The 26,617-nt window shown below is 40.8% G+C and overlaps 1 protein-coding gene across 1 annotated transcript; it reads left to right on the top strand.

The window, feature by feature from the left end:
* Positions 1-1,115: 1,115 nt before the first annotated feature.
* dtd1 (D-aminoacyl-tRNA deacylase 1) lies at positions 1,116-24,667 on the top strand. The gene is made up of 6 exons (XM_079264864.1): positions 1,116-1,196; positions 2,431-2,521; positions 4,298-4,533; positions 6,852-6,949; positions 14,874-15,038; positions 23,816-24,667. Exons 1-5 carry the CDS (start codon positions 1,154-1,156, stop codon positions 15,027-15,029), a joined length of 624 nt encoding a protein of 207 aa, XP_079120990.1. The 5' UTR covers positions 1,116-1,153; the 3' UTR covers positions 15,030-15,038; positions 23,816-24,667.
* The last annotated feature ends 1,950 nt before the right edge of the window (positions 24,668-26,617 follow it).

The following is a 26,617-nucleotide window of genomic DNA, read 5'->3' as shown; positions in this document are numbered from 1 at the left end:
CTCAGGTAAAAACCTACTTTGTATTGATTATTGAACTGAACGTATTATGGAACTGAGCCCCCTCCAACCTCCCTTTGCTTCTGTTGAACAACACCTGTGCAAAAACTGTTCTGTAAATACAAGCCCGGTTTATCCAGTGGACATTATGGGCACAGGCGCAGGGGCCCACGCCCACTTGGGGCCCATGTGGAGCCCATGTAGGGAAAACACTAGCAGTTTGGACATAAAACGAAATGTATACAAAAGCCAGACACCACAGTGTCTAGTGCAGGGGTACCCAAAGTTTTTGTCTCCAAGGGCCAAACTGAAAATGATCCAGTGAGCCACGGGCCAAACACTGCGGCTTTAAGGATGAAACTCAAGAAAATGCACAAAGATATTTTAATTATTGTATACCAATAGCAAATACAGTGTATTTTTTTCCTATCTGGGCAAATAAAATGTTACATTAAAAAATCAATATAGCAATAGAACAATGAGGCCATAGTTAGAGGGGCAAGAAATAATAATTACAGCCACTAAACTTTAACCAAGTGCAACGTATCAACAACCAGAAACAGTGCATATGGAACAAGACAAGTTGTTGTTACTTAGTGGAAAACATGAAGTTGATCTTTGGACATTAGTCTCCATGTTGGGTTGCACCTGGCTCATTGAAAAGGTCACTGAGCTGTGAGTCAGTCAGGGTCCCTCTGAGTCTGGTCTTATTGGGGTTCATGACACTGAAAGGGTCTTTTCGTCAAGCTCTGTAGGACATTAATATGAACAATAACTTGAGGACCAAAAGCAAAGTGCTGGCGGGCCGATTTTGGCCCGTGGGCCCCACTTTGGGCACCCCTGGGCTAGTGTATTGCTATTAGTACCATGGCTAAGAGATGTTAGAAATGTCGTTTCAGTGTATCATTCACAATGTTCCGGTGGGAAAGGGGCACCTGGAACAGTCTGGGCCCAGGGGCCTCTGCACTTTTAATCCGGCCCTGTGTAAATATAACAGTGACTTGGATTTCCTTGATTTTTTTTTAAACCCTGCAAACCTCCGACTGCACGATGCTGTGATGTGCTGCCAGTGCTCGCCGCTAGAGGGCGACATCGTGCCACACACACTGTTGCTACCCGGAAGTTTTGACAGCGTGCTCCCAACACAAACACAGCAATGAGAGCCATTATTCAGAGGGTCACTAAGGCGAGTGTCACGGGTAAGGACAACTGAGTCGACCTGCTAAGAGTTGATATTTATCAACCCCGAACAGAGAAAGAACAGCGCCTAACTTAGTGTCGCTGACAGTATCAGCGAAGTTAGCCGGGTTAGCTTTAGCCTCCGCCGCTAAATGAATGGCGTGTCTGACACGAGTTTCCTCAAAGCGCTGCAAAGTCAGGTGAAAGCAAAAGCTCGTTTTTCTGTTTAAATCACAACCGTGTCCTCTGGTGGTGACTTCTGACTGACAGATGGACCACTGTCCGATGTCCTCCCCACGGAGAAGTGGCACTCACCTGTCAGTCTGCTTGTAAACAAAAGTTTCAGGATCTGAAACCAAAGACATTGTTTACTCGTGGAAAACAAGGATATCTAAATAATGAGTATAATTACATATTTTAAAAAAACAAAACAAAAAAAAAAAAACAAATAAACTGTGAAATGTTGTTTTAACATGAATCTTTCTAATCCGGAGGTGCAAAACACTAAAAACAAACATCAACCAGGTAGAGATATAAAAACACTAGTGTTGTCCAGACTAGATACATCTGTGTAATATTCACACTGAAGTCTCTTCAGCATCTTAAATGTCTGAGGAGGAAATTACAGTCCAATCCTTTACTTGAAATCTGAAAAAAAAAAAAAAAAAGTATACACTCTCAGAAAAACACCTGATGTGAAGGACTAAGACAAAGTCGGAAAGAGAAATGACAGATTCTGGGCTGGTTTTAAGGGCTGTGGGTGCCAGAAAGATATAAACCAATAAAAAAGAAGGGGAGGGTTTCGCATTTTTACAAGTAGAATAAAGCATGAAAATCATTATTATTATTATTATTATTATTACGATTTAAAGCCCTTTTTTTTTTTTATTTCCCTTCAAGTATCAAAGCAAACTATGGACATGTGTGTCAACCTCAGCGTTGTGGACAAACACAGAAACATGTTTTGATCTTTGTGTATCAGGAGTCATGCCTTATATTGTGGGCTCAAAAACACCTCAGATCTGACTTGGAAGACCAGTACCTGCCATGAACTTTCCGCTGCTCTCCTGACCTCAACCTTGTTGATCATTTATTCCTGTCGGGACATAAAGCTGTTTGAATCATTGTGCCATCATAGTAGGATGAGACGGCTTAATAGGTCTGAACAAACTGGAATAAAAAACAAGTTGTCCATACCTGCAGCTGAACAGCAATGCTGCACTTTTACTCATCAGTCTTTTTGTTTTCCTGCAGTGGGAGAGGAACAGGTCAGCTCGATAGGACGAGGACTCTGTGTGCTGCTGGGGATATCGGTGGAGGACACTCAAAAAGATGCTGAGTACATGTGAGTGTGTTTGGCATAGTTTTTTCCTTACCAGAAGCTGTAGAATGAATAAACCAATAATTTTCTTGTACATATTCCTGTAGATTTCTCTTGAGTAATTTCAAGAGAGATTGACGCAGTGCCTTAGATAACCATATCTTAGCATTTTGTTTGAACTCATGGATAATAAGCCGAATAGCACTCTGGGTAGATGAAGTTATTTTTTTACTTTAGTTTTTCAGATTGAAATATAAAAAATGACAGTAAAGACACCTCAGGAAATGGAATCATATTTTATTGTGTCATATCTGGGAAAGATAAAACAAGAAATCAGATGTCTGCTCTGAGCATTATTTTGAGAGCAGCTGGAATTGCTGTCAAATCAAAGCCAAAAGACGAATACATTCCCTGGCCCCTTACAAACATAGCAACTCAGTTTATTCACAATTCTTCAATATTGCTGATTTCTGTAGATTAAAAACTAAAAAATATATATAAAACTTTTTTTTGCTCGTCATTTTTCTTGATTTCAATTAGGAAAAAACAACACAGTAGCCAGACCATCATTCTGCTGCTATAATGCCCAAAATGACAAGTAAAAAGATCAATAAAAACAATAAAAATGACAAAAATTGTATGATGAATTATTTTATTTATTTAAAAAAAAATTGATTATCTAACTAAAAAACCATTTTTAAAATTGTAAAGCAAAAAATTCAGATTTTCAATTTTTCAATTCGCTTTTCCCACCACTAGTAGATAGTCAAGACGTCGTGATGAAGTTCAAACTCAGCATAGGATCGAGGAAGAAAGAGGATTTAAGTGACTTTAAACATATGCGTTGTTGGTCTGAGTATTTCAGAAACTGCTGATCTTCTGGGATTTTCGCACACAACCATCTCTGGGGTTTACAGAGGATGGTCTGAAGAGAAAATATGCAGTTGTCTGGACTTAAATGTCGTGTTGTCAGAGGAGAATGGTCAGAAACAGAAAGTCAAATAAACATTGATTCCAACCGAGGTATGCAGAATAGCATCTCTGAACACAGCAGATGAGCTACAGCAGCAGCGGAAGTCCACATCGGGTGTCACTCCTAACAAGTAAGAACAAGAAACTGAGGCAACAAATTCACAAAGACTCAACAAAACTAGACAATAGAAGATTGAAAAACAATGTCAGGTCTGATGAGTCTCCATTTCAGCTCCACATTCAGATGGTAGGGTCAGAATTTGGTGGGAAAATCATGAAAGCATGGATTCATCCTGCCTTGGATCAATGCCTCAGGCTGCTGTTGTTGTTTCCTCTGCAACCAGAACATGTAAAGTCCTCAGGAAACCTGCCGATAAGCAGGCGCTTTCATTTAATAACTAAATAACAAACAGAGTTGTATTTGTTCTGCATGAATTTTGTGTAGAGCTTTAAACCACCGTGCATCCCAAACTTTGTTCTGGTGATGATGAGGGACATCTCAGGTCAGGGACAAAGTCAACGAGGAGAAACAAGCCAGTTGGGACGCGTTTCAGAGAGATGCTGGGTCTCTGGAGAGAAAGATGATGAAGATGGAGCTGCTGGACCGGACGACAAGAGGAAGACTGAGAAGGAGATTTATGAAAGTGATGGAGGAGGATGTGCAGGGTTGGGGTGACAGAGGAAGACGCAGATGGCAGGAAGAGGGGGAAATGGAAGACCTTAAGTATTGACTATAACTCAGCTGGCATCATGCAACCCAGCTTTTCATGAAGCATGAAATAAAACTCATCACCAGGAATGTCAGAGATGTTTCTTTGTGTTTTACAGGGTTCGCAAGATCCTGAACCTTCGGCTGTTTGAGGACGAGAACGGACGAGCATGGAGCAAGAGCGTCATGGACAGGGACTTTGAGGTGCTGTGTGTGAGCCAGTTCACCCTGCAGTGTATCCTGAAGGGCAACAAGCCAGACTTCCACTCAGCCATGCCTGCAGAGTTGGCCCAGCCCTTCTATGACAGCATCCTGGAGAATATGAAGAGCACCCACAAGCCGGAGCTCATTAAAGGTGGGCAGGATTTTGTGTTGGTGTTATTAATTCTAACCTGGGCTGCTGTCACATGTTTGTAGTATCACTGTTAGATTTAACCACTAATGTATAGCGTTAGGCTTGTCCAGGTCTTGACTTCTCTCATCTCCATAAAAACTTTAATGCTTCCAAACGCCAGACTTCAAACCCGAAGACTAAATCTCTCGTTCTGTAAGAGTAGCTGCAAGGCTAGCTGCTAGCTTCCTGGTGTCTCTGTTGTTTACTGTTTGCCACCGTGGACACAGACCAGTCTCTGTCTTCCTGCCCGACTCGTCACTATGGGGAGCAGGGCATTCAGCCGCTCTGGAACTTTCTCCCCCCTGACCTCCGCAACACCGATTCACTCACAGACTTCAAATCCAGACTCAAAACTCATCTGTTTAGACAAGCCAACTCACTTCACCCATAATTGCACTTTCTTTTAAAGGTGCTATTATGGTATTTCAAGTTTTCTGAGCTTTCTACAGTGTTACAGTGTTGAATCCTTATCAGACATGTGAACGGCACTGTTTTTTTTTATCACGTAAACGCATGTTTGAGTTTGAGTTTGAGTTCCAGCATGCTCTCCGTTCGGTTTCAATGGCGACGAAAAACGCGTTGTTTTAGAGAGTTTTTTCTTCTTCGAAATCCTTGTGACGTCTCGGGGGATAAGGTTCGGTGATTGGTTACCTTCTACTGGTTAACAAGGTCATGTACAAATACATCAGGCGGGTGGAAAACGTGGGATGAAGTTATTTCCAACGATGGCTGGTGAGTTTACCAAAGAGAGACATCCTGCTGCATTCGTTGCTGTGGGTTGCTGTTTTCCACTTCGTTTTCAGGCTCTGATTCAGGTTCCAACATGTAGGGCTGTATGTTATATGTTGACATTGTATTTTGTTTTTTTTTATTGAGTTCATATTAGCCTAATCCTTCTGTTTATGAGATGTTACAATGACGGCGAAAGCAGGTGCGGTGCGCGCTCCCGATGTAGTGCAGTGGCGGGAGGCGGGGCTTAATGTGGAAGAGTCACAATCCACTCGTTTTGCCCACAGGCTGATCTGACAGCCTACGGAGAGGGTTGATCTAAAGTAAATAAAGCGATCTGTGACAATAACTCGATCAATCCCAGCCCTTCTGGTCTCAGAAATAAAAATAAATTAGCCTGAAATGCACATAATAGTTCCACTTTAATGTCTGTTTTATTGCTTGTTGTTTTCAACTTGTTTTAATTCAATTTTATCATGTGTGATGTAAGTGGGCCTTGAGTGTCTAGAAAGGCGCCCAACAAATAAAATGTATTATGATAATTATTATTATTCCATCTCCCTGAAGTGTCCAGACAGCAGCACAACCTTTAGCTTCCAGCCAGACTTAAGAGCTGCATTTCTGTTGTTCAATTATTATGAAAAAATTTGCTTTTAAGTATTTGTGAATTGTAATTGAATTGGTACGTGTTGCATTGAGATGAATCTATTAAATAGTGAATCAGCGCAGCCCTAGTTGCTACCAGGTGCCAGCTACATTGAGACGGACATGACTTAGCATTTTATCATTTTTCATCAGTGCTGCTCTTTTTTAGTCTCTATGAGGTTTAACATCCGTTTTTGAGACACATGAAGAGGTTAACAATCTCACAGCTGTGTGGACAGATGAAGAATTATCTGCCTGCGATTGTTGTTGTATGAAAGCTTTCCTGACATTACTGCGATACGAGAGGCCAGTTCACATGGAGTCACAGGAGGCTGCGGGATAACTGGCTTCTCTCTGAGACGGTTCAGATCAAAAGTATCAAATTTCACCGTGATCGAGACCTACTTATTAGCTTGCACCTCTGCTCGGTCCCTCTGCTCTTTAGTTGTATCACAGCAGGGGGTTGTGCAGTTAAAGGGGTGGATTATATGTGCGGTGACGCTCTGGCAGTGACGGTGGCGGTGAAATAGGTCAGCCCACCAGGGAGCAGGTGCGGAGAACACCTCGTCCCAGCAAGGGAGGCATAAGGCTTCCTAATTAGTCCCCCCACCCCCTCCAGAGGGGAAATATGATGACGCAGCGGTCTTCCAGTGCGGCCCACAGCTTCATTGTGCAGATGGTGTCATCAATTTCATAGACCTGGTAGAAGAAAGGAGAGCGTTTAAGTTTAAACTTCCTGTCCTTGTGCAGCTCTTTCCTCTTTTGTCCCGCGTGCCTGAAGGCTCCACGTTACATAACTCATTACAAAACAAACACCACTTATTTACCGCCTCGTAACCACGGCATCAATGATGATAAGCTTCTTCTCAGAAGTTATTGATCTGTTTAATGTTTTGTTTTTCCAGATGGCAAGTTTGGGGCCTTCATGCAAGTTCACATTCAGAACGATGGACCCGTAACTATTGAGCTGACATCGCCAACTGGTCCTACAGACCCAAAACAGGTACAGCACTGGATAGTGGGGAAAAAAGACTCGGTCTTACTCATGTTTGTGCCATCAGCGATGGATGAAGTCTACTTCTACTTTATGGGATTCCAGCCCAGATTTAAAATTAAATCAGAAATTCAGAATGAATGAAAAACTAATTTTATTCCAGTGTTAGTTCTATTAAACTTGTACTGAAACGTCACAAAAACTGGTGATTTGAACAATGAGACAGCAGATCTATGCACAGCTTGCAGGAAGAGTGGAAGGAGGAAGTTATTCTGAGCCACAAGGTGGCGATATTTGCTGCTGTGCTCCAACAGTGACTCATGCTTTTTATTTTACAACATCTGCAGCACTAATTACAGGAATAAGAAATATTTTCTTAAAACCACTACAACTGCAGTTACCTGTTTAAATTGTATGAATCTGGAGGTCTGCACCAGTCTGGGTGTTTATTAGTCCTGTTCAGGTCAGCCTGTGAGGATCCCTGAAAGGCGATCCCTTTGCCTCTTCCAGGCTGCTGGTTGTCTCGTGTGTTTCCTTCCATTCGGACGTGGAGACAGGATTTTGTGCTGAGATTGCACCAGTCATCTCATGTTAAAAGCAAAGTTCTTGAGGACAAGACTCGGTTGCTCTTTCCAAACACATGACAATGTGAGACCCATTTTGTTTTCAGGGACCAAAAAAAAACCAAAAAACAAAGTGCAATATTCTTGTTAATATGTGAAAAATTTAAAGCTTTTAAACAGCTTATACCAGAGTTTATACAGGTCATAATAAACTTCAAGCCATGTGAAGCTAATATGTTGTCAAATGAACGTATCAATAAATATTGCAGCTTAAAGGCCAACCAAAACAACAAAACAAAATCTGTTACTAACAGTACCAGCCTTGGCTTTCAAGAGAAAAAATATTGGCATTGATACACACAACATAAACTATTTACATATTTACACTTTTTCCTTCTGCTGTTTGTTGCTATTTACAGTAATTTATACTACAATTCCCTGACTATCCTTGCAAAACCATCTCCAACTTAGCTGTTTTTGGGCATCACTGGGAATGAGAAACATCTTCTTCGCTTTATTCTAGCCATAGAAGAGCATTATTTTTGTTCTTTTCAGACAGAACTTCAGTTTTCTGCTCTTTTGTTGATCTTTGGCTGCTTCTGATTTGACATGACCATCAACTTAAGCTCTCTGATTGGTGGAAAGTTTGACAGCAAGAGGCTTTACAGCAAGATTTCCAGGACAAATCAGAGGTTGCTTAGCAACATAGTAGTCATAGTGATATTTTTAATAATGAAAATGTGATAAATAATGGTCATGTTTATTAGTATCTGAATAAACACATAAACACAATAAACATTTTGTGGCTGTATTGTAAACCTTATAGGATAAAAATGCCTGGAAAACTTTCATAGATCACTTGAAGGGTAAGAGGTGACTGTGGAGGCCGTTGGAGTACAGTGAATTTGGTCATGTAACCCCCCAACAACCCCGTGTAACAAGTAGTTGGAGATGATTTGAGCTTTGTGACGTGGTGCGTTTTCCCGCTGGAAGCATCCATCAGAAGACGCTACACTGCGGTCATGAAAGGATGGATATGGTCAGGAAAAATGCTCATATAGGCTGTGGTGGTTAAACCATGCAATATTGGTACTAATTGGCCCAAAGTGGGACAAGAAAATGTCCCCCATATCATCACACCAGCAGCAGACAAGAAGCATGATATTTCCACCAAATCTGCCATCTGAATGTGGAGCTTAAATGGAGATGCATCAGACCAGGCAACATTTTCCATCTTTTACTCTCCATTTTTAGTGAATTATAGCATCAGTTTCCTGCTTTAGCTGACAGGAGTGGCACTCGGTGTGGTCTTCTGCTGTTGTAGACCAACTGCTTCAAGGTTGTATGTGTTGTGTTCAGAAATGGTATTCTGCATACATTGGTTGGTTATCCGAGTTCCTGTGCCTTACTATTATCTCCAACTCGTAAGCCCATTCTCCTCTGATATCAACAAGACATGTTGATCCAGACAACTGGAGCTCACTGGATATACTTGCCCCTTAAGATCATTCTATGTAAAGCCTACAGATGGTTGTGTGTGGAAATAAAGTAGAAAAGCAGTTTCTGAAATACTCAGACCAACCAACACGCCACATACAAAGTTACTTAAATCTCCTTCCTGCTCAGTCTGAACTAGGGTTAGGCATTGGATTAAATTTGTTAATCCATCATCAGGAGAATTTACAATCAATTTTCGACAAATCAGGCCAGCAGAGAGATGTAATCCCCCCCAGTGTGTCCAGGGTTTTCACAACGGGATCCTTGCCCAGAACGCCTCACCATGGATGCATCCAGGATGCTCGAGCCACTTCATCTGGCCTTTCTAGACATGGAGGACCAAGGGCTTAACTCTGAGACCCTCCCTGATGACCAAGCTTCTCACCCTATAAGGGAGAGCACAGCCACCATGTAGCGCAAACCCATTTCATCTGCTTGTGTTCACAATCTTGTCCTCTTGGTCACGACTCACAGCTCATGACCATAAATGAGGGTAGGAACATAGGTTGACCAATAAATCGAGATCTTTGCTTTTTCTTCAACTTGACAGACCGATACAGAGTCTGCAGTAATGCAGGCGCTGCACCAATCTGCCTACTGAGCTCACTCCAATCTTCTCTCACTTGTGAAGAAGATCCTCAGATACTTGGACATCACTCCCGACCCGGAGAGGATACTCAACCCTTTTTCTGGCAGAGAATCATGGTCTTCTTCTGGTTCTGATTCTTCCCCAAACTCCTTCATACTTGGCTTCAAATCACTTCAGGTAGAGTAGGAGGTCACAACTGATGGAACCAAGAGAACTACATTGTCTGCAAAAAACAGAACCCAAACCGGATCCCCTTAACACCTCGGTTGCGTCTAGAAATTCTGTCCATAAAAGTTATGAACAGAATAAGTAACAAAAGCAGAATAGACGGAGTCCATCCCTCACTGGAAACGTATCAGACTTATTGCCAGCAATGCAGACTAAGCTCTGACACCAGCTGTACAGGTAGGTACCAGATGTGCTCAGGTAGTCGGATCTGAAGGAGCCCTGGGCCTGCTGATGACCTCATATTATTTAATTGGCATGATGCCATTTAGTATTGTGGTTGGTTTCCACAACTTATGGAAGTGGTTTTTCTGTGAAGCGGGATTGTAGTTCCTCTTTGTAAGAAACATAAACTTTTACAAAGAAATCCATCATTACCCATTGAAAGGGATTTAACACAGCGCCATCAGCACCTCTATAAGTCCGAAAGCATTAAAGTCGTCCATTCAGAAGGCATTGTAAATTGACAAAATCACAAATAAGTAACTTAGCATTAACATTAGTGCCTCCTATTCAATTTATATTTGCAGGATTGATTAACAATTTAAGCAGTTCTTACTCATAAACTCTAAATGAATGTTTTTTCCTGCTTCATTAGATGACAACCAGGGCAAGCTCCTCTCGGTGGTGCTTTAAGTGCAAGTTTGCGATGTATTGAGGAGTTGTCTTGACAACTTTGGGAGTGTGGAGGTGTCTCTCTTTCTCTTTCAAACACACATACACACACAAATGCAAAACCTCAACTAGACTAAATTAGCTCAATGAATAATATCTAGAAGGATAAAGGTCTAAATAAGGAAGTAATATGCTCGTTGATGTGTTTTACTTTTAATTTCTCATCAAGCATTTAAATTCAAAAAGGTTTTTATTGGTTTGGGGAAAAGAAGTTAAAGTTACCAAAGTAAATGTGAAATAAAAGCAAAAATTTTAACTGATTAATAGAAACCCGAGCAGATCTGATTCTTATGAAATGTATTTCAAGGTAGTCTGGCGTCATCGGCAGACGCAAGGTCCCAAGCAGATCTGACCACCCGAATAGTTCTGGTACCTAAACTGGTCCACTTTCTCCCTGCAGTGACAAACATGGAGTGCATGAGACATGAAAGCAAAATGTTCTTTTTCTTCGGTTTCACTGTTTCTTCAATTGTTTTATGATTGATGCAAAACCAACAAACTGTCATTTTCCTTCACCTTTCAACAGCTCCACATACTAGGAGTCTGTTGGTGGAGATTGTAATCAATCACCACCAGAAGCAACTTCAGATATTTTCTTTGAATTACTTCTGCTGATCCCAGCCAACGTCCTCATGCCTTGGCCGCTGGCCGGCTTCGGCTGTTTGGAGGGTTTGGCTCCGTCGCCTGGAGGGGAGGATATTAAGCAGTCCTCAGAATTTTAATCTTGTCTGTTTGGGATGTTTTGCTGTGGGGGCCGAGGAGCCAAAGCCAAAGCTGAACATGAGGGATAAAAGGCCAGCCAATAGGCTAAGCTTGGCACAAGGGGGGGTGGGTGGGGGGGGGGGGATGAATGAAGCAACAGCCAACAGACACTGTTCCTTTCTTTCCATGAATCAGGGATTTAGTCAAGCAGTCAGAAAACAAAGGAGATATCCAGAGAAATGAAAATCATCCTGTTTGGACGCCGCGTGTCAGCTGAGCGGTGCAGATCGCAGAGACTTTGTTCACTTTACAGGAATTATGTAATATTTGATCGTGTCGGGGGAAGGGGCTTCTTATGATGTTGGGATTTAAAATTTGGGTTCGATTGCAGCTTTAACGCCATAGTTTGAAATATGCATGACCTTATGAAAAATAAAGAGCATGTTTGCTGTCATTCTTCATGTTCTAATCAGATGTTTAAAGTAGGATTCCTCTGGATTTTTAGGCAGTAGATGTTATATCATCAGTAAAGGCAGCCCTGGCTTGATATTACAGCATGTTAATGGGTTCAACTGCGAATAACACTGACTTTTTTGTGCTCTTTGAATAATGTAGTGTCTTATGCAATGCTTTGGATTTGTAAGATGACATTAAGTTCATAAATATTTCCTCACGAGCCATAAATGTTTTACCGTCTGTGTTTACGGGCCTGTTTCAGATGACTGGGGGTGAATTCGTCTTCTCTGCTGCGATGTTTGGTACAGTGTAAAGAATCAGTGAGGGAGAAGGAGGAGCGCTTTTGATTGGAGTAGTCGGCGTCGGGAAAGAGTTATTTTGAAGTGTGTGAGAAGGATCACACACAGCTACAACAATAGGCTCATTGAGGGGATCGGAGGAGAGAATGGAAGCCGTGTTGTGTTCACAGACAAGTCAAATGTGGAATGTTTGTGTCTCACTTTGTCTTTGAATTAATGAAACTAATTCTCATGCATACTGGGTGATTACCGAACATACTGCAAAGGTCACGATTTGCAAGTCCTGTTGATGCCGAGCCCATCGAGCCAGAAGGAACCCCAGACTGAAAAGGTTTACGCTGTGCTTCAGCCAAAGAGGAAATGTTACATTTCAGAAGTTAAATTTCAGATTTCTATTATTTATTACTTAGTTTAATGCTCAGAATCTAATTAACATTAATGGTAGACTCCAGCCCCTACATGACTCTGAACCAGAAAGAGCTGGTGGAGAAAATACATGCGTTTGGAAGTTTGTGCACCTTTCCCGACCTGAGCTCCACCCAAAACCAGCTGCATCTTTTCTTGAATTATTTGTCCATTTGGCTGTCATTTTTCTTATTAAAAATCAATAAAAGGTCAAAATTGATTTTATGTTTCTTGTGTATAGGGCCTCTATCATTTCTGGCTTCTCTCTATTAAATCACCTTTAAATAAGGAGCATATGCATGTTTTACTGTTTTTCTAAACGCATGTAGTAGAATTTTTGTCCACAGATCCACTATCCTGTCGGGGTTCCTGAATTTTCCTCTATACCTGGATTCTGAAGGCAGTGTGCCCAAGTCACACCATGCATGGTGTCCACCGTGACTATTGTTTGTACCTGAAGGATTCAGTAATCCACCACTCCTTCCCAGTGTGATCGTTTTATGTTTTGGAGTTTAAATAAGACTTTTGCTTGTGAGGACCAGTTGACCCTTCACAGCTTCCGTAAAGACCCAGGAATCCTGTATCAGTGGATGCTGTTTTTATTTTTTTGTCTGGTCAGTGACACAGTCTGGAAAATGTTTATGTTTGCCAGCATTTTATAAATGGCTTTTTTTAAGAAGGTCCATCATGACGCTGACCCGGGGAGGAGGCTGAAGCTGAAGTCTGAAACTGCTTCATCAGTCTGTGTTTTGTTTGAATTGGTTGCATGAGCAGATTTTTGTACAAGCATTATGGCTACACTGAGTGAAAACACACAATAGTACTTTGTTTTAGTTTGTTTATTGCACAATTGAGATTACAGAAAAGCCATCAGTCTTAATTTCACTGCAAGCAGTTTTCTACCTCAGTTTATGTTTTATCAAAACTTCTCAGATTTTGACTTATTAACCTGACAGTATATAGAAAAATATGAACTCAGCATCAATTCTGTCATGTCCCCCTGCCCGTGTCAGGTTGGACCCCCTTTTTTCTTGCTGTGATAGATTCAGCAAGGTGTTGGAAACGTTCTTCAGAGATTTTGCTCCATATTAACAGGATAGCAGCATCACACAGACCCGTTTTGTTCAAGAAAGCAGTTGGAGATATGAGCTTTGTGACATTGTGCATTATCCTGCTGGAAGTATCCATTAAACGTTGCTGTGGTCAGGGCCGGATTAAAGGTGCACAAGCCCCATGGGCCCAGAGTGTTTCAGGGGCCCCGTTCCACATCATAACATTGTACAAATTGTGAATGATACACTGTGAAACAACATTTCTAACATCTCTCAGCCAGTGGTACCAGTAGCAATACACTAGACACTGTGGTGTAACTATCTGGCTTTTATATACATTTGGTTTATTTTCCAAACTGTTTGTGTATGCCCTACGTGGACCCCACATGGGCTCCCAATGGGTGTGGGCACCTGGGCCCGTGCCCATAATGCCCATTGGATAATCCAGCCTTAGCTGTGGTCATAAAGGCATAGACAGTCATCAGGACTACACAGGTAGACTGTGGTGTTTAAATGATGCCATGTTGGTACCAAGGGACTAAAGTGAGACAAGAAAATATGCCCTATACCACTACACCAGCAGCGGCTTGAAGCATTGATCCAAGGCAGGGTGGATCCATGTTTTCATGTAGTTTCCATCAAATTCTGAGTCAACCTTCTAAATGTGGAGCTGAAATGGAGACTAATCAAACCAGGCAGCGTTTTTCCATCGTCTATTGTCAAGTTCGGTGAGACAAAACACCCTGAGTCTTGGTTGCTTGTGTTCCAAACTACATCAATAACAAAGAGCTTCATAAGTTGATTTTATAAATGCTGATGCACTTTATAATTTTTTTTACAACTGCTAAGGAGGTTGTTTTTCTCATTTTATCTCAGTCTGCTAGCAACGTCATTCAAAAACTAATCTTTTCTCCGTTAATGGGTCTGACTGAGAATCCTTTACATTTTGGGAATGGTCTGGATGGATTTGTGGACACAGGAATTTTTAACAGGATTTTTCACAATATGGGTAGAATTGAGATGCTTGGTGGAGGTCTGCATTCTCCAAGTACTTTTCATTATGAATTTGAGATTTCCTGCTTCAAAATCCAGAACATTTTCTGTTTTTCATGGTTAAACTCCTCTAAAGATGCAGAGTACAATATTTTAGTCTTGTATTTTTCTAACTAGTGGCAGTGTAGTTACTCCCATAACTCCAGGAGATACATGAGGAAACCTGCATCAAACCTTTTACCTCACCATCATCTTACCTTCTCTCAGTGCAAATGGTTTAAATAATTCAAAGTGAAAAAGATCTACCTGAATATGTTTCCACTTATGGAGTTAAAAGCTCCCCCCCCCTTTAATCACATGTTCTCTAAAACAACAGATTTTTTTTTCTTCTGACATAAACTGAACGTGTTGTACACGTGAAAGAAGCTAAAGATAGAAAACATACATATTAATGAGGTTTGTCCTGCTTTTTTTCAGCTTTCAAAGCAGGAGAAGCAGCAGCAGAGGAAAGAGAAGACGCGCTCCAAGGGCCCTGCCGAGTCAGGCCGGGATAAAGGTGGTTCCCGCTCCAAACAGGACCCCAACGCCAGCAGTGGAGCAGAAGGAGATGTTTCGTCAGAGAGGGAGCCATAGACGATGAAAGTGAGGGAATGAAAGAAACTCTAAAACTTAATCGCACTTCCTTCCATGCTTTCTTTAGAGGGAAGATGTCCCTTTTCTTGCTCGATCAAGGCATGATGGTCTTCTTGCTGTTCATCCAGGGCATTGATGACCATTGGGATGACTAGATAGTTGCTGCTCCTTGATCTTTACTAGTAAACAGGCGCTTTAGTTAGCATTTTGCCCCACTCATATGGTCACTATGACCATAAAAACCAAACATGATAATTAGGGCTGTGACGATATGCTTTTTTTCCGATTTGATTCAATCCCAATTTTTTTTTGGTGCTGATTTGATTTAAATTGCAATTATCACGATTATTCAGTATTGCTGACTTTTGTAGACTAAAAACAAACAAAAAAAAAAGTACAAAACTTTTTTTGCGAGTTATTTTTCTTAATTTCAATTACGAAAAAACAGCACAGTAGCCAGACCATCATTCTGCAGCTTTATTGCTTAAGAAGACAAGTAAAAAGATCAATGAAAACAATAGAAATTACAAAAAATTTATTATGGATTATTTGTATTTATTTGATTTTAAAATTGTGAAGCAAAAAAATCCTGATATCCGATTCGATTTCCCACACATAGTTATAATCATTGTCATGCCTCTATTGGTTTTTTTAAAACAACTTCGATAGATAAAATGTAATATAAAGATACTTTTCCAGCAATGAATACCATTCCACATTATTTCTTCGTTTTCATCTATGTGCCATCGTCACAGTTTTCCGTATCTCCAGATTTGCCATGGCGATACATTCTCCCATCAAGTTTCCTTTTTATAAATCCCAGACATTGCTTGAGGTCTGTTTCGTTTGAGAAATTGTGAATGTGCAAGCAAACTTTGACTTGGATCAAAGAAACAGATGTATTCCACTTGAGGCGGACCAAATACAGGAAGCGGACTACAAAACAAATTGCATTATGGGTTTAGCGCATGGCATGGTTGTAAACACAACCAAAACACAAGTGCGTTTGGGATGATAGGCGGCTCTGGCTGGGAGAAATGTTTGTGGTCTGATGTAGAAGAACTCAGTAAAAGTTTTGATAGAAGGTCAAGGTCTGATATGTTTTAAGTGGTGAAGTTTGATTGCAACCAGAAGAATGTTTCACTGCCTCAACTGAACCAAATACCCAGTAGTGCTGGGTCTACCAAACTATCTGGGTGTGAATGCAGTGGAAGTGTGGCGTGAACCAGTTTTAAAAGTTATGCTCTGCCTAACACAGAAAACCCAAAACACAAAAGTTTAAGTAATAGAAAATAAAAAAATTATAATTTATCACATAGTTATGATCAAATAAGTTGGTTAATATTAGATAAATGCTGTTCTTTTTTTTCTTCATCCAGTTAATACATATGTTTGGACTCACACTTTTTAGGCAGATTACAAAATCAGATAATATGGGAGCTGAATAGGCCGATAAACCATCAATTATTGGGATTCATTTGAAACCAGTTTGATGAAAACATGACATACATTATATATATACATACATATACAGCGTAAAGCTGTGTATATATATATATATATATACATATATATATATATATACTGTGTATATATATATATATATATATATATAAGTTTCTACATATATATATATATATATATATATATATATATATATATATATATATATATATATATATATATATGTATATATATATATATATATATATATATGTAGAAACTTAAACCCCAATAAACATCCACACATTGTTTTTTTCCGGATAGCTTACACTCAGTTTTCAGATTACGAGGCTAAAATTGTTTTAAATAATGTATTTATAGATATAGCACCATGAAGACAAACTAAAACAACAAAGAGGATTTATTACTGTAGTTTGTAAAAAAAAATAATTAACACAGATCAACAGAAACCGAACCTTTTCTTTGTTTTGGGTTTCATGAGAAACTATTTACCTACTTTCTTCATAAAACCCACACTACCCCAGCTGTTTTTGGCACCGCTGTGCATTAATAACATCTTGGCTTTATTCCAGCCATAGAGGACTATTATTTTTGTTCTTTTTAGGCAGACATACAACTTTCTGTTCATTTGTTGATTTTTGGCTGCTTCTGATTTGACATTACAACAATTTAAGCTCTCTGAGTTGTGGAACATTTGACAGGAAGTGGCTTCATCTTAATTTCTGGGTCAAAACAGAGGTTTCTTTGGAACACTGTAGTAATACTGTTTTTTTTTTTTCATCATGAAAATATGATCAATATTGGTGTTATTATTGAGTCACACAGAGTGGATTCATGATTCAAGTCTCTGAGCAAACATTACATTTTGTGACTGGATTTGAAACCTCCTGGACAGGATATAAACGCCTGGAAAACATCTCTACATCACCTGAAGTGAAAGCTATTCATTACAACTTAGTCCACACTAACAAACCTGAGAAATAGTTGACATTATGAGCAAGGCTTTCAAACTGTAGGCTATTTTAAATTAATAAGATGTCATGTCAGCCACATTTTATGCCCTTAAATGTTAATAAATATATTAAACATACATGTATGCACTTTCCAGCTGTTGTTCTGTGCATATGTTTGCCATTTACTGTTTAACAACAAACACAGTTCCTTCCCATGTATTTCATCAGTGTGTAGTGCTGTGTGCAGTGTGGCAGCTTTAAATTATCAGTGAGAAGCAGATGCGTTCTCTGTTTTCCACTCTTCTGTTCCCATCTGTGCCTACGTTCTTTGTTGTCTTTGACATTGCAGTGAAACTCAGCAACGCTCATGAGAGACAAACCTGTTTGTTTCTCATTCTGCGGTTCATCCTGAAGGATGAGTCAGGGGAGAGGTTGGGATCGTTCTTATTTGCCCTCAGTGTTTGTTTACTAGTGCAAAAAATGGATGAGTTATGGGAGAACAAAGAGAAGAGGCATTGAGTCAGCTTCCTTCACGTCCTAAACCAGGCTGCCATTGCTGCACTTCTCCCCTCCTGAATGAACTCTGTGGAAGTAACATATTATTGTGCATCAAACCAGCAGCACACTTCACCAGCCGTCCTACTCATGCTCCTCAAATCCGAGTTTTTATTGGGCATGATTAAAAAGAAACAAAAGATATCCATGTTGTGCCAACCAGGTCTTAAAATGTTCATCATCAGATGAACACCAACGCATCATGTCATTAAATGAGTAGAAATTCAACCAAATGCCTGAGATGTGTTTAGTAATGTATTGAGGCACTTCCTGAAGCAACAACTGGATGTCACGGCTCTGTATGATGTTTGCAGTCTCTCACATTGGCAGGGAATTTTACTCTACAACCCTGCTTCTGTTCATTGAGGTTGCAGGTTTGCTTTCTGCCATAGCATTTCAGTCAGGTTGAGGTCTGGACTTTGGCTGGACCGTGTCAACACCTTGATCCTCCTGTTGGTCTGCTGCTGTGTCTGGAATCATCGTGCTATGGCATGAGACAATTTCAGCCAAGACTCATCTGTCAGACAGATGGACTTATATTTGACTTTAGAGTATTTTGGTGTCCAGAGGAGTTCATTCTCAGCTCAATGTGTCCTGGTCCTATGGCAGCACAACAAGCCCAGATCATCAGCCCTCCACCACCGTGCTTGATATTCGGTATAAGATGTTTGTGCTGATATGTTGTGTTTGGTTTTCTCCAAACATGCTGCTGTTAATTCTGACCAAACATCTCCACTTTGGTCTGGTTTGTCTAAAGGAAATTATTCCAGAAGTCTTGTGGTTTGTTCAGATGCAGCTTTGCCAACCTAAACTGTGCAGCCATGTTCTTCTGCAACCACTCCAAACATGGCACACTTGCTCAGTTGTTCTCTAATCACACTGTCATTAATATTAATATTTAAAATGTTGACTGAGGCCTGAAGAATCTGAGATGTAGTTCCTGGGCTTCTTTGAAGTTTCTCCGATCATTGGGTCCTGACCTTGGTATAAATTTGCTGGGATATCCATTTCTGGGAAGGTATGCAGCTGTCCTGAATGTTAAAGCTGAAAATATAACTAAATATTAAGTATAATTAAAACAATCATGCTAGTAATAATGTCCAGGTCCCGTGGCTGCAAAAGGGCCCCATCATGATCCTTACACCACAGTGCTTAACAGTGAGTATAAGGTGTTTGGTTTTCTACAAACGTGCAGCAATATATCCTCACCAAGCATCTTCTATCATACTGTCTTTCATCAAGAGCATGTTTTTTTTATTTGAGAGCATACTGGCTTGTTTGGTGTTGGCAAGACATCTGCTGAACCCATTTAAGCCCTGTGAAATAAAATAAACGCACCCACAGAGAGGCAGTGATGTCAGCATGATGTCTGGCAAGGATTTTTGACAGGATTGTTTCACCGCAATCCAGGAATAAGAAGAAACAATCAAAAAGTTGGAAAAACACTTTGCGCACACAAAAACTTTGAGCACAAGGAGAATTACAGTAAAACAAACCAGTTTGAGGTGAAATAGGAACATATTTATTGTCAAGCAGACTTTTTTGAGTCGGAAGGCAGAGTTTTGAGTGTCTCCAGTTTGGTCTTTTCTGTCCAGAGGACATTGTTCCTGAAGTCTTGTGGTTTGATATGGGGTTACAGTTTCTCTGAGCATTGCATAGTTGAACTTGCTGGAACAAGGCCACACAACACTGTCACCAAATTAAACAGTCTCTTCTATAAATTATAGTTTTACGTATCAAATGAGGAAGTAACTTTGGCACAACTGTCAGTTACTTATTGTTATGAAAATGTCAGCGTTAGCACTTAGCTTATGGGACATTACAGTGATACTGTTTCCTATTTAACAGTGTACAAAATACATAAAACTTAACCAGGTCAGTTGCAAATTGTTCTTTTACAACTTTGATATTTACATGAATAATAGAAAATGCATTTATTGTAGGCAAACCAGCCTAACTTCCCTGAAGTGCTTAGGGAGTCACAGTAGCATTGGTCTGTAGCCGCATTTAGCCTGATGAACTGCAAAATAAAGCACAGACATTGACTGCAACATTCTGCAGCTCATCAGGCACTTACTGCAATTGTTTTGAATAAACGGTGGTTGAAAGATGTGAAAAAGTACATCACATTTTGGTTTGTCTGCGCAGCAGGCAACGAGCTAACTTACTGGTCTAATAAGACTGAGACAAACAGAAAGGGGTTTTGCATCCAAACTCTTCTGTCATCCAAGGACTCCAAGGAGCAAATTATTTTCCAAGGTCAACTGGTGTCTTTCCTCTGGTGCGACCACTTTCCCGCCTTCTCTTTCTGGGCTCCTCAGACACAGTTTCTACCTTTCATAATTTGTTCAGGCATGACAAACTTTCATTCCAAGAGGAGAAAAAAGGAGCAGAAAGCAGAGCCCTCTGTGTTTATAAAGGGGGAGCCATGAAACAAAACGCTTCAGGTCACATGATCCCACGAGAGATGAGTTCGCTCCTGCAAAGTTACATTGTCTGGTTTCTGAAGAGGGCAGCACGGTATATTGATCCCAGAAACCAGCTATTGTTGCTCATATTAGGCCAATGTTTGGGTCTGTAAGATACTACATGGTATCCCTTTAAGGTCATTTCTGATGTTTCTCCTCCTTGGCATTCTGTTAAGACTCACTTGGATGCTTTAGATCAGCAAACTTTCATAGAGTTTGTTGACACCAGGATGACCATCTAAAACTAGATTTGTGTTGTTATTCAGGTCAGTCAAACCAAGTTTTTTTTCTGTTTGTTGTGTCCCATGTGGGGTCTTGTTAGCTTATAGACTACAGCAAAGAGCCCTTGACTGTTAACCAGTACAATCCAGTGCATGTTGGGTAAATATGTTCTCCAAGACTTGGATGCTTTAGTACCTTGTTACATAAGACTTTTTTGTCTGACAGAGCGCAAGGAATGTGGGAAAAGAGGCAGCGTCAGTAATAATAAAAAGATGTTTGAAAAGTTATGGGAGTTATTTGGGTTTTGTGTTTTTGTTGCGCCAGAGCACACACACACAGAGAACTTGTGAAGGTGTGTGTGTGACAAGGTGTAAGGAGGAAAATCGGATGTAAAAGAGAAGTCAGTTCTCCGTAGTATTGCTCTGTTGCTGCATATTTTAAGGGAGAGCTGGTGTTCCCGAGGTTTGCTTAGCATGACTTAAACATGAGCTTTCCTACAAATCAGTAATTTGCGACACTCCGTTATCATCTCTCCTCTTCCTTCCTGTCTGAAGCATCCTGATTTAGAAATAAACAGCTTATGGGAAGGTTTATACTGCTGGGAGCATTTTGCTTTTCATAAAGGACTAATTACAGCATCTGCAGAAACTTTCACAAAGATGAATCTGATTTAGTTTCTCAAACTGCGATGAAGTATAAAACCAGTTAGAAACTACTGTCCTAAACTGCTTGTCTGTCATACTCTATTTCCATTATTGTTTGTTCCATATTGTCATGATAACATCACATAGTTACTGCAGATTTGTTGGCTGCACATCCATGTTGAGAATCTTTAGTTCAATCTCATCCAAAGCTGCTCTATTGGATTGCGATCTGGTGACTTTTGAGGCCGTTGGAGCACAGTAAGCTTATTGTCGTGTTCAAGAAACCAGTGGGGATGATTGGAGATAAAGTAAAGTAGTTCTTATTTGTTGTTTTATCTACGGTAATTAAGTACAACACTTTCAGCTGGGGTTGTTTTAAACAGCTTATAAATAAAGTTGAGCTGAGCTTTAAAAAATGGTGCATTATCATGCAGGAAGTAGCTATTATGGTACGCTGGAGTTATAAAGGGACGGACATGGTCAGCAACAATGTTTAGGTGGTAGGCTGTGGTGGTGAAACCATGTCACATTGGTGCTAATTGAGTCCAAAGTGGGCCAAGAAAATATCCTTCCACACCATTAACTTGTAACTTGGTTGTTAAATTTCTTTGGTTTGGTTCTCCAGGTAGTGAGAGCAAAAAAAAAACAAAACAAAACAAAAAGTTTGTTTAAGCCCGGTTATTTAATAGTTAACAAGAAACTTTGTTCATAGCAGGGCAGGCTGTTGCATGCTGCAGTGTCCGTGTCTAATTTTCACTTCCTCTGCACAGCACAGGGAAGAAACAACTGAGTGTGTTCAATCAGAGACTTTGTCAAGTTCAATACAAGCTTAAAAAAAGTACTGGGGAGCATTTCTGCCAGCAGCCTTCCTCTCTGAAACGAGGCTTCATCTTCCTATTAATTATTATTTTACTTTAAAAGGAAAAAAATAGCAACGCAGTTTCCCTCTGATTTTGAAAAAGTAATTTTTATTCCATTATTCTGCAACGTGTTTCATAGGCTTTCACCTTAATTTCTGCTCGGCTCGTGTATTAAAAATAAAAGGAGAGAACATCTGAATGAGGGCATTAAGAACAAAATCACATGCTGTTTGTTCATGTTGCATAGAGAACAAAAATGAGTTCTCTGTTTTCTGTATGCAGCAGCCTGTACATCACCAGATGGCACATTGATCCTAAAAAATTCCCCCAGTTAGTTTCTGGTTTCTCAGCTAAGAGGTATAAAATGGTATATCCCATGGTAGATCCTCCGTTTCCTCTCACCCCAACCCTACACGTCCTCTTCCATTTTCATCCCGCCCAGCAGCTCCATCTTCATCACCTCTCTCCCCAGAGACCCAGCATCTCTCTGACACACGTCCCAACTGGCTCATTTCTCCTCGCTGACTTTGTCCCTGAGCTTTCCACTGTGCTCAGTTGATGCTAAGGGGCCCAAAGTGGGACAAAAAAATACATCCCACACCCATACACAAGCAAGAGCTTGAAGGATTGATCCGAGGCAAACCCGAGAGATCGCTGTGTGTGAAAATCCCAGCAGTTTCTGAAATACTCAGACCAACCGCCATGCCGTGTTCAATGCCACTTAAATCCCTTTTCTTCCTCATTCTGATGTTCACTTTGCATTTCGTCATGTCGTCTTGACCATGACTACATGAATAAATATGACTGATTGGATATTTGTGTTAATAAGCAGTCGTACCTCATAAAGTGGCCAATGGCTGCAGTAGAAACGAGGGTGAATCATCACTTTTACACAGTGTACATTTATAACAAGTAGGGATGGGAAAATCGAATCGAAAAATCGAATATCGTGATTTTTTTGCTTCACAATTTTGAAATAAATTTTTTGTTAAAAAATCTTTTTTTTTTTTCAAATAAATAAAAATAATCCATTAAAAATGTCATTGTTATTGTTTTTATTGATCTTTTTACTTGTCTTCTTCGGTATTTTAACAGCAGAATGATGGTCTGGCTACTATGTTGTTTTTTCTTCATTGAAAACAAGAAAAATGACGAGCAAAACAAAAAAGTTTTGTACATTTATTTTGTTTTTAATCTACAAAAATCAGCATTATTGAAGAATTGTGAGAATCACAATTTCAATCGAATCGGCACCCAAAAAGTCTGAATCGAATCGAGACAAAAGCATATCATTACAGCCCTATTGACAAGCCAGTGAAAACATCTCAGTATAAACCAAATACAATAAGAAGTGTGTTTCCTAACCGCAACAACCATTAAACAGCGACGGACAGGCAGATATGAAGAGCTGGGAATATTGGACCAATCAAAGATCTCAATTGTAGCAAGCTCCGCCCAAAAGGTTCAAATAAATCCGATTCCACCTCCCCATCAAGCCTGCTTATTGCCTATTTACTTATTTAATGCTAAATGTTTTAATACTTTTTTCCAGACCATTATTGACTCATAATAAAATAAACTCAAATGTAACATTATATTTTTTTTTCCTTCCTTATCCAGATATGAAACTGGGGACGTGACGGTGAGTCCTGCTCCCTCAGGAAGGACTCTCAACACTTGATGGTGGACTGACTACCTTCCTGTCTGGAGATCAGCCGCAGCCATCGCCCCCACCTTCGCTGGTGACTTCTCAAACCAGTGATGTGTAGCAAAAAGAACACCTGGCCCCAGGACAGACTCCAGATTTCCTAAATGAATGAGGAGACATTGAAAAATGTGATGGAAGAAGACACAGAGAGCACAAATTTTTCAGCCCTTTAGCTTTATATTTTCCCCCAGCTTTCACTTCCATTCGTCTACCTCCACCTGTGTCGAGCTTCTCCTGCCTGCTCCCACGTTGAGTTCAACCTAAAGTCCTTATCGTGCAGGAATGTGATTGGAAGAAGATGCGCCTCCAGACTGTTGCACCCTCTTTCTAGCAATTATTTAATCTGTGAAGAAATATAAGATTTGCTTTGTAACAAAAACAACTCTGCCTGTTCTATAAGTATCTAACTGGTTGTAAAGCTGTTAGTTTGTAGTCAGTTTAAACATGGAGCGGCTCAGAGACTAAAATTATGTGATAAATTATGTTTTCAAAGAAATTTAACCCTGAAACTTCCACTGTTTGGAAGTAAAACCATTTAACCAGCCAAGCTTTTCATTTCTCCCCCATCCTCCCGCCTGTGAAGAAATAAAGTTCAGCACCTGGAGGAGAGAGGAGTCTGCAGGAGGAGTTGAAGTGAGGATGCACAGGTGGACCTTTCTTGGAAGACCTTTTTGGTGTTTGTGATGCGTAAAGGTTGCCACACCTTGTGTCAGAATGACAGCTTAGTTGGAAAAAAACGTATGTTTTTCATCCCCAGTCATGTCCTGTGGTCACTTGATGCATGTGAATGTACATTTCTGTGGTAATTTTATAAAGATGTCAGCAGGAAAAAAAGCAGAGCCGCTTTGTTTCTGAGTTTTTCCACCGTCTGGATTCTGTTTGATGTAAAAGCAGGATGTTTGTCCTTATTTCTCCTTTCAGCATCACCACCTGGCCATTCTGCACTGGCCCAACTTTAGCTTTTTTTTTTTTTCTTTTTTAGATCAAACAAGCTATTCCTGGCCAACCGTACCACACCCCCACCCTTTTTTCCCCTCGCTCCGTCCACTGGTGCTGAGCTGAGGTTTCTCCACGCTGAGGTGTAGAGCGGCGGTGTGGGAGAGAAAGACGAGCTTCCTGGACTTGGGAGCTCTTGGAGCGAGAAGACGTGACCCAGATATGTCTGCTAGCCAGGTAGTCTCAGCTTCAAATTGGGCTTCGAGCTGCAGCTTTCCTCTGCAGTGACTGCATTGTGATTCCAGTGCCAGGCAGGGAGGAGGGCAGAGGCTGTGGGGGGGCGCTCAGGTTATCAATGCATCGTACCAAACACCTCAGAGGGCTGCGATCAATCAGGGAGAGCAGAGTGGGGCTGATGTTCCAGGGTCTGAGTCACCTCTGCGTTTCAGACCGACATGGCGGCTCTGTGTGTCTTTGAACGGACGTCCTGAGCTGCCGGGCAGGACAGCGGGCGCAGTGTTGCTGCGACATGGGAAAGTGGGTTAAATTCCAGGCATTCTCTCACATCTCAGGCCACGCTGTTTCTGGTTTGTCTTTTCTCCGACTTATCTCGCATCTCGTGTGTGTGAGAGGCCTCTGCCAAGCCTGCTGGCTATGGAAAAACAATTTAACTGGATTTAATTTGTCCCCCCCACACCCCTCCTCCTTCCTTTTCCCTCCTTCTCTTTTTTTTTTTTCTTTTCTTTTGTGTGCATCTGGGAGGTTGGGAATTCATCTTGTTTAGTAACTCCATGACTGGTCTGTACTGGCTTTGCAAGTGAGGCCGGTTTTCATGGCAGATTTGAGGTTTCTGATCCGGATCGGGGCCTTTAACTGAGCTTTGATCTGTATGCTAAATACAAGTGGTATCTTATCAAGTCAGAGTTGTTAAACATCACAAAAACTGTGTGGATTCTTCAAAACCTGCTGGACAGTCCTGTGAGATCTGCTCCTTTGTCTTTCTGCATTTCTTGTGTTTAATTTCATTACTCGTAGCTCCCAGCTCTAAAGGGTTAAAAAACAGTACAATGCAGCTAGTTGCCTAGAGCTCTGGCCACTTTTCCATTCTTACTGGAAAGTTTCCAGTGCTATTTATATGAAACCTCAGACTTGATAATCAAGAGACCCTCTTAGCCAGGTCTTATTCATCATCCTAAAGTTCTGTTTCGCTCAAATCACTGCAGAGAAGCATCATAAATGGCAGAAACATGCTGGAAACTGATTCCCAGATCTGTTTTGTGGACACACTTGCAGTAAAGCAAGTAAACACAGACACAAGGAGGTCCCAGTCAATCAGTCCAGATGACCTACCGGCTATTGTATAACCAGAGGAAGAGCTGCAGTACGTCTGAGTGTGGATGATGAATGGCAGGCTTTGCTGAGAGGTCCAGGACTTGTTTGTGACTTAATGTCTGAAGAGAGTCTGGACAGGTCTCGTGTGTGTGTTTGTTCAGAAGGCATGGCATCCTACTCTGGGTTGGAGATCATTTTAAAAAGTTGTGCTTTTCTAGGGAGGCATCGCTGTGGTGCTGGGCTCCTCCTTGACAGGTCTCATCGGCGTTGGCGGTGGTGTTCAACAGCGTGATACACAGCATAGTTCAGCAGCGAGTTTTTTTTTTTTTTTGATGATATCGGCTTTAAAATGAGCCTGATATGTAACTTCTAAAATAGGAGGCAGTGTGATAAGCGAGCAGGAATGTCATAATGTCGCTGGGCGGCGGCATCGCCTTCAACGTCCT

The sequence above is a fragment of the Telmatherina bonti genome (genome assembly GCF_933228915.1).
Source record: "Telmatherina bonti genome assembly, chromosome: 3".
Taxonomy (NCBI): domain Eukaryota; kingdom Metazoa; phylum Chordata; class Actinopteri; order Atheriniformes; family Telmatherinidae; genus Telmatherina; species Telmatherina bonti.
This window is presented reverse-complemented; position numbering and strand designations above follow the sequence as displayed.

Coding starts and splice junctions, on each gene's coding strand:
- dtd1 (XM_079264864.1), top strand. CDS start 1,154: ATGAGAGCCATTATTCAGAGGGTCACTAAGGCGAGTGTCACGG. Junction 1,197..2,430: donor CACTAAGGCGAGTGTCACGG/GTAAGGACAACT, acceptor GTTTTCCTGCAG/TGGGAGAGGAACAGGTCAGC. Junction 4,534..6,851: donor CAAGCCGGAGCTCATTAAAG/GTGGGCAGGATT, acceptor TTGTTTTTCCAG/ATGGCAAGTTTGGGGCCTTC.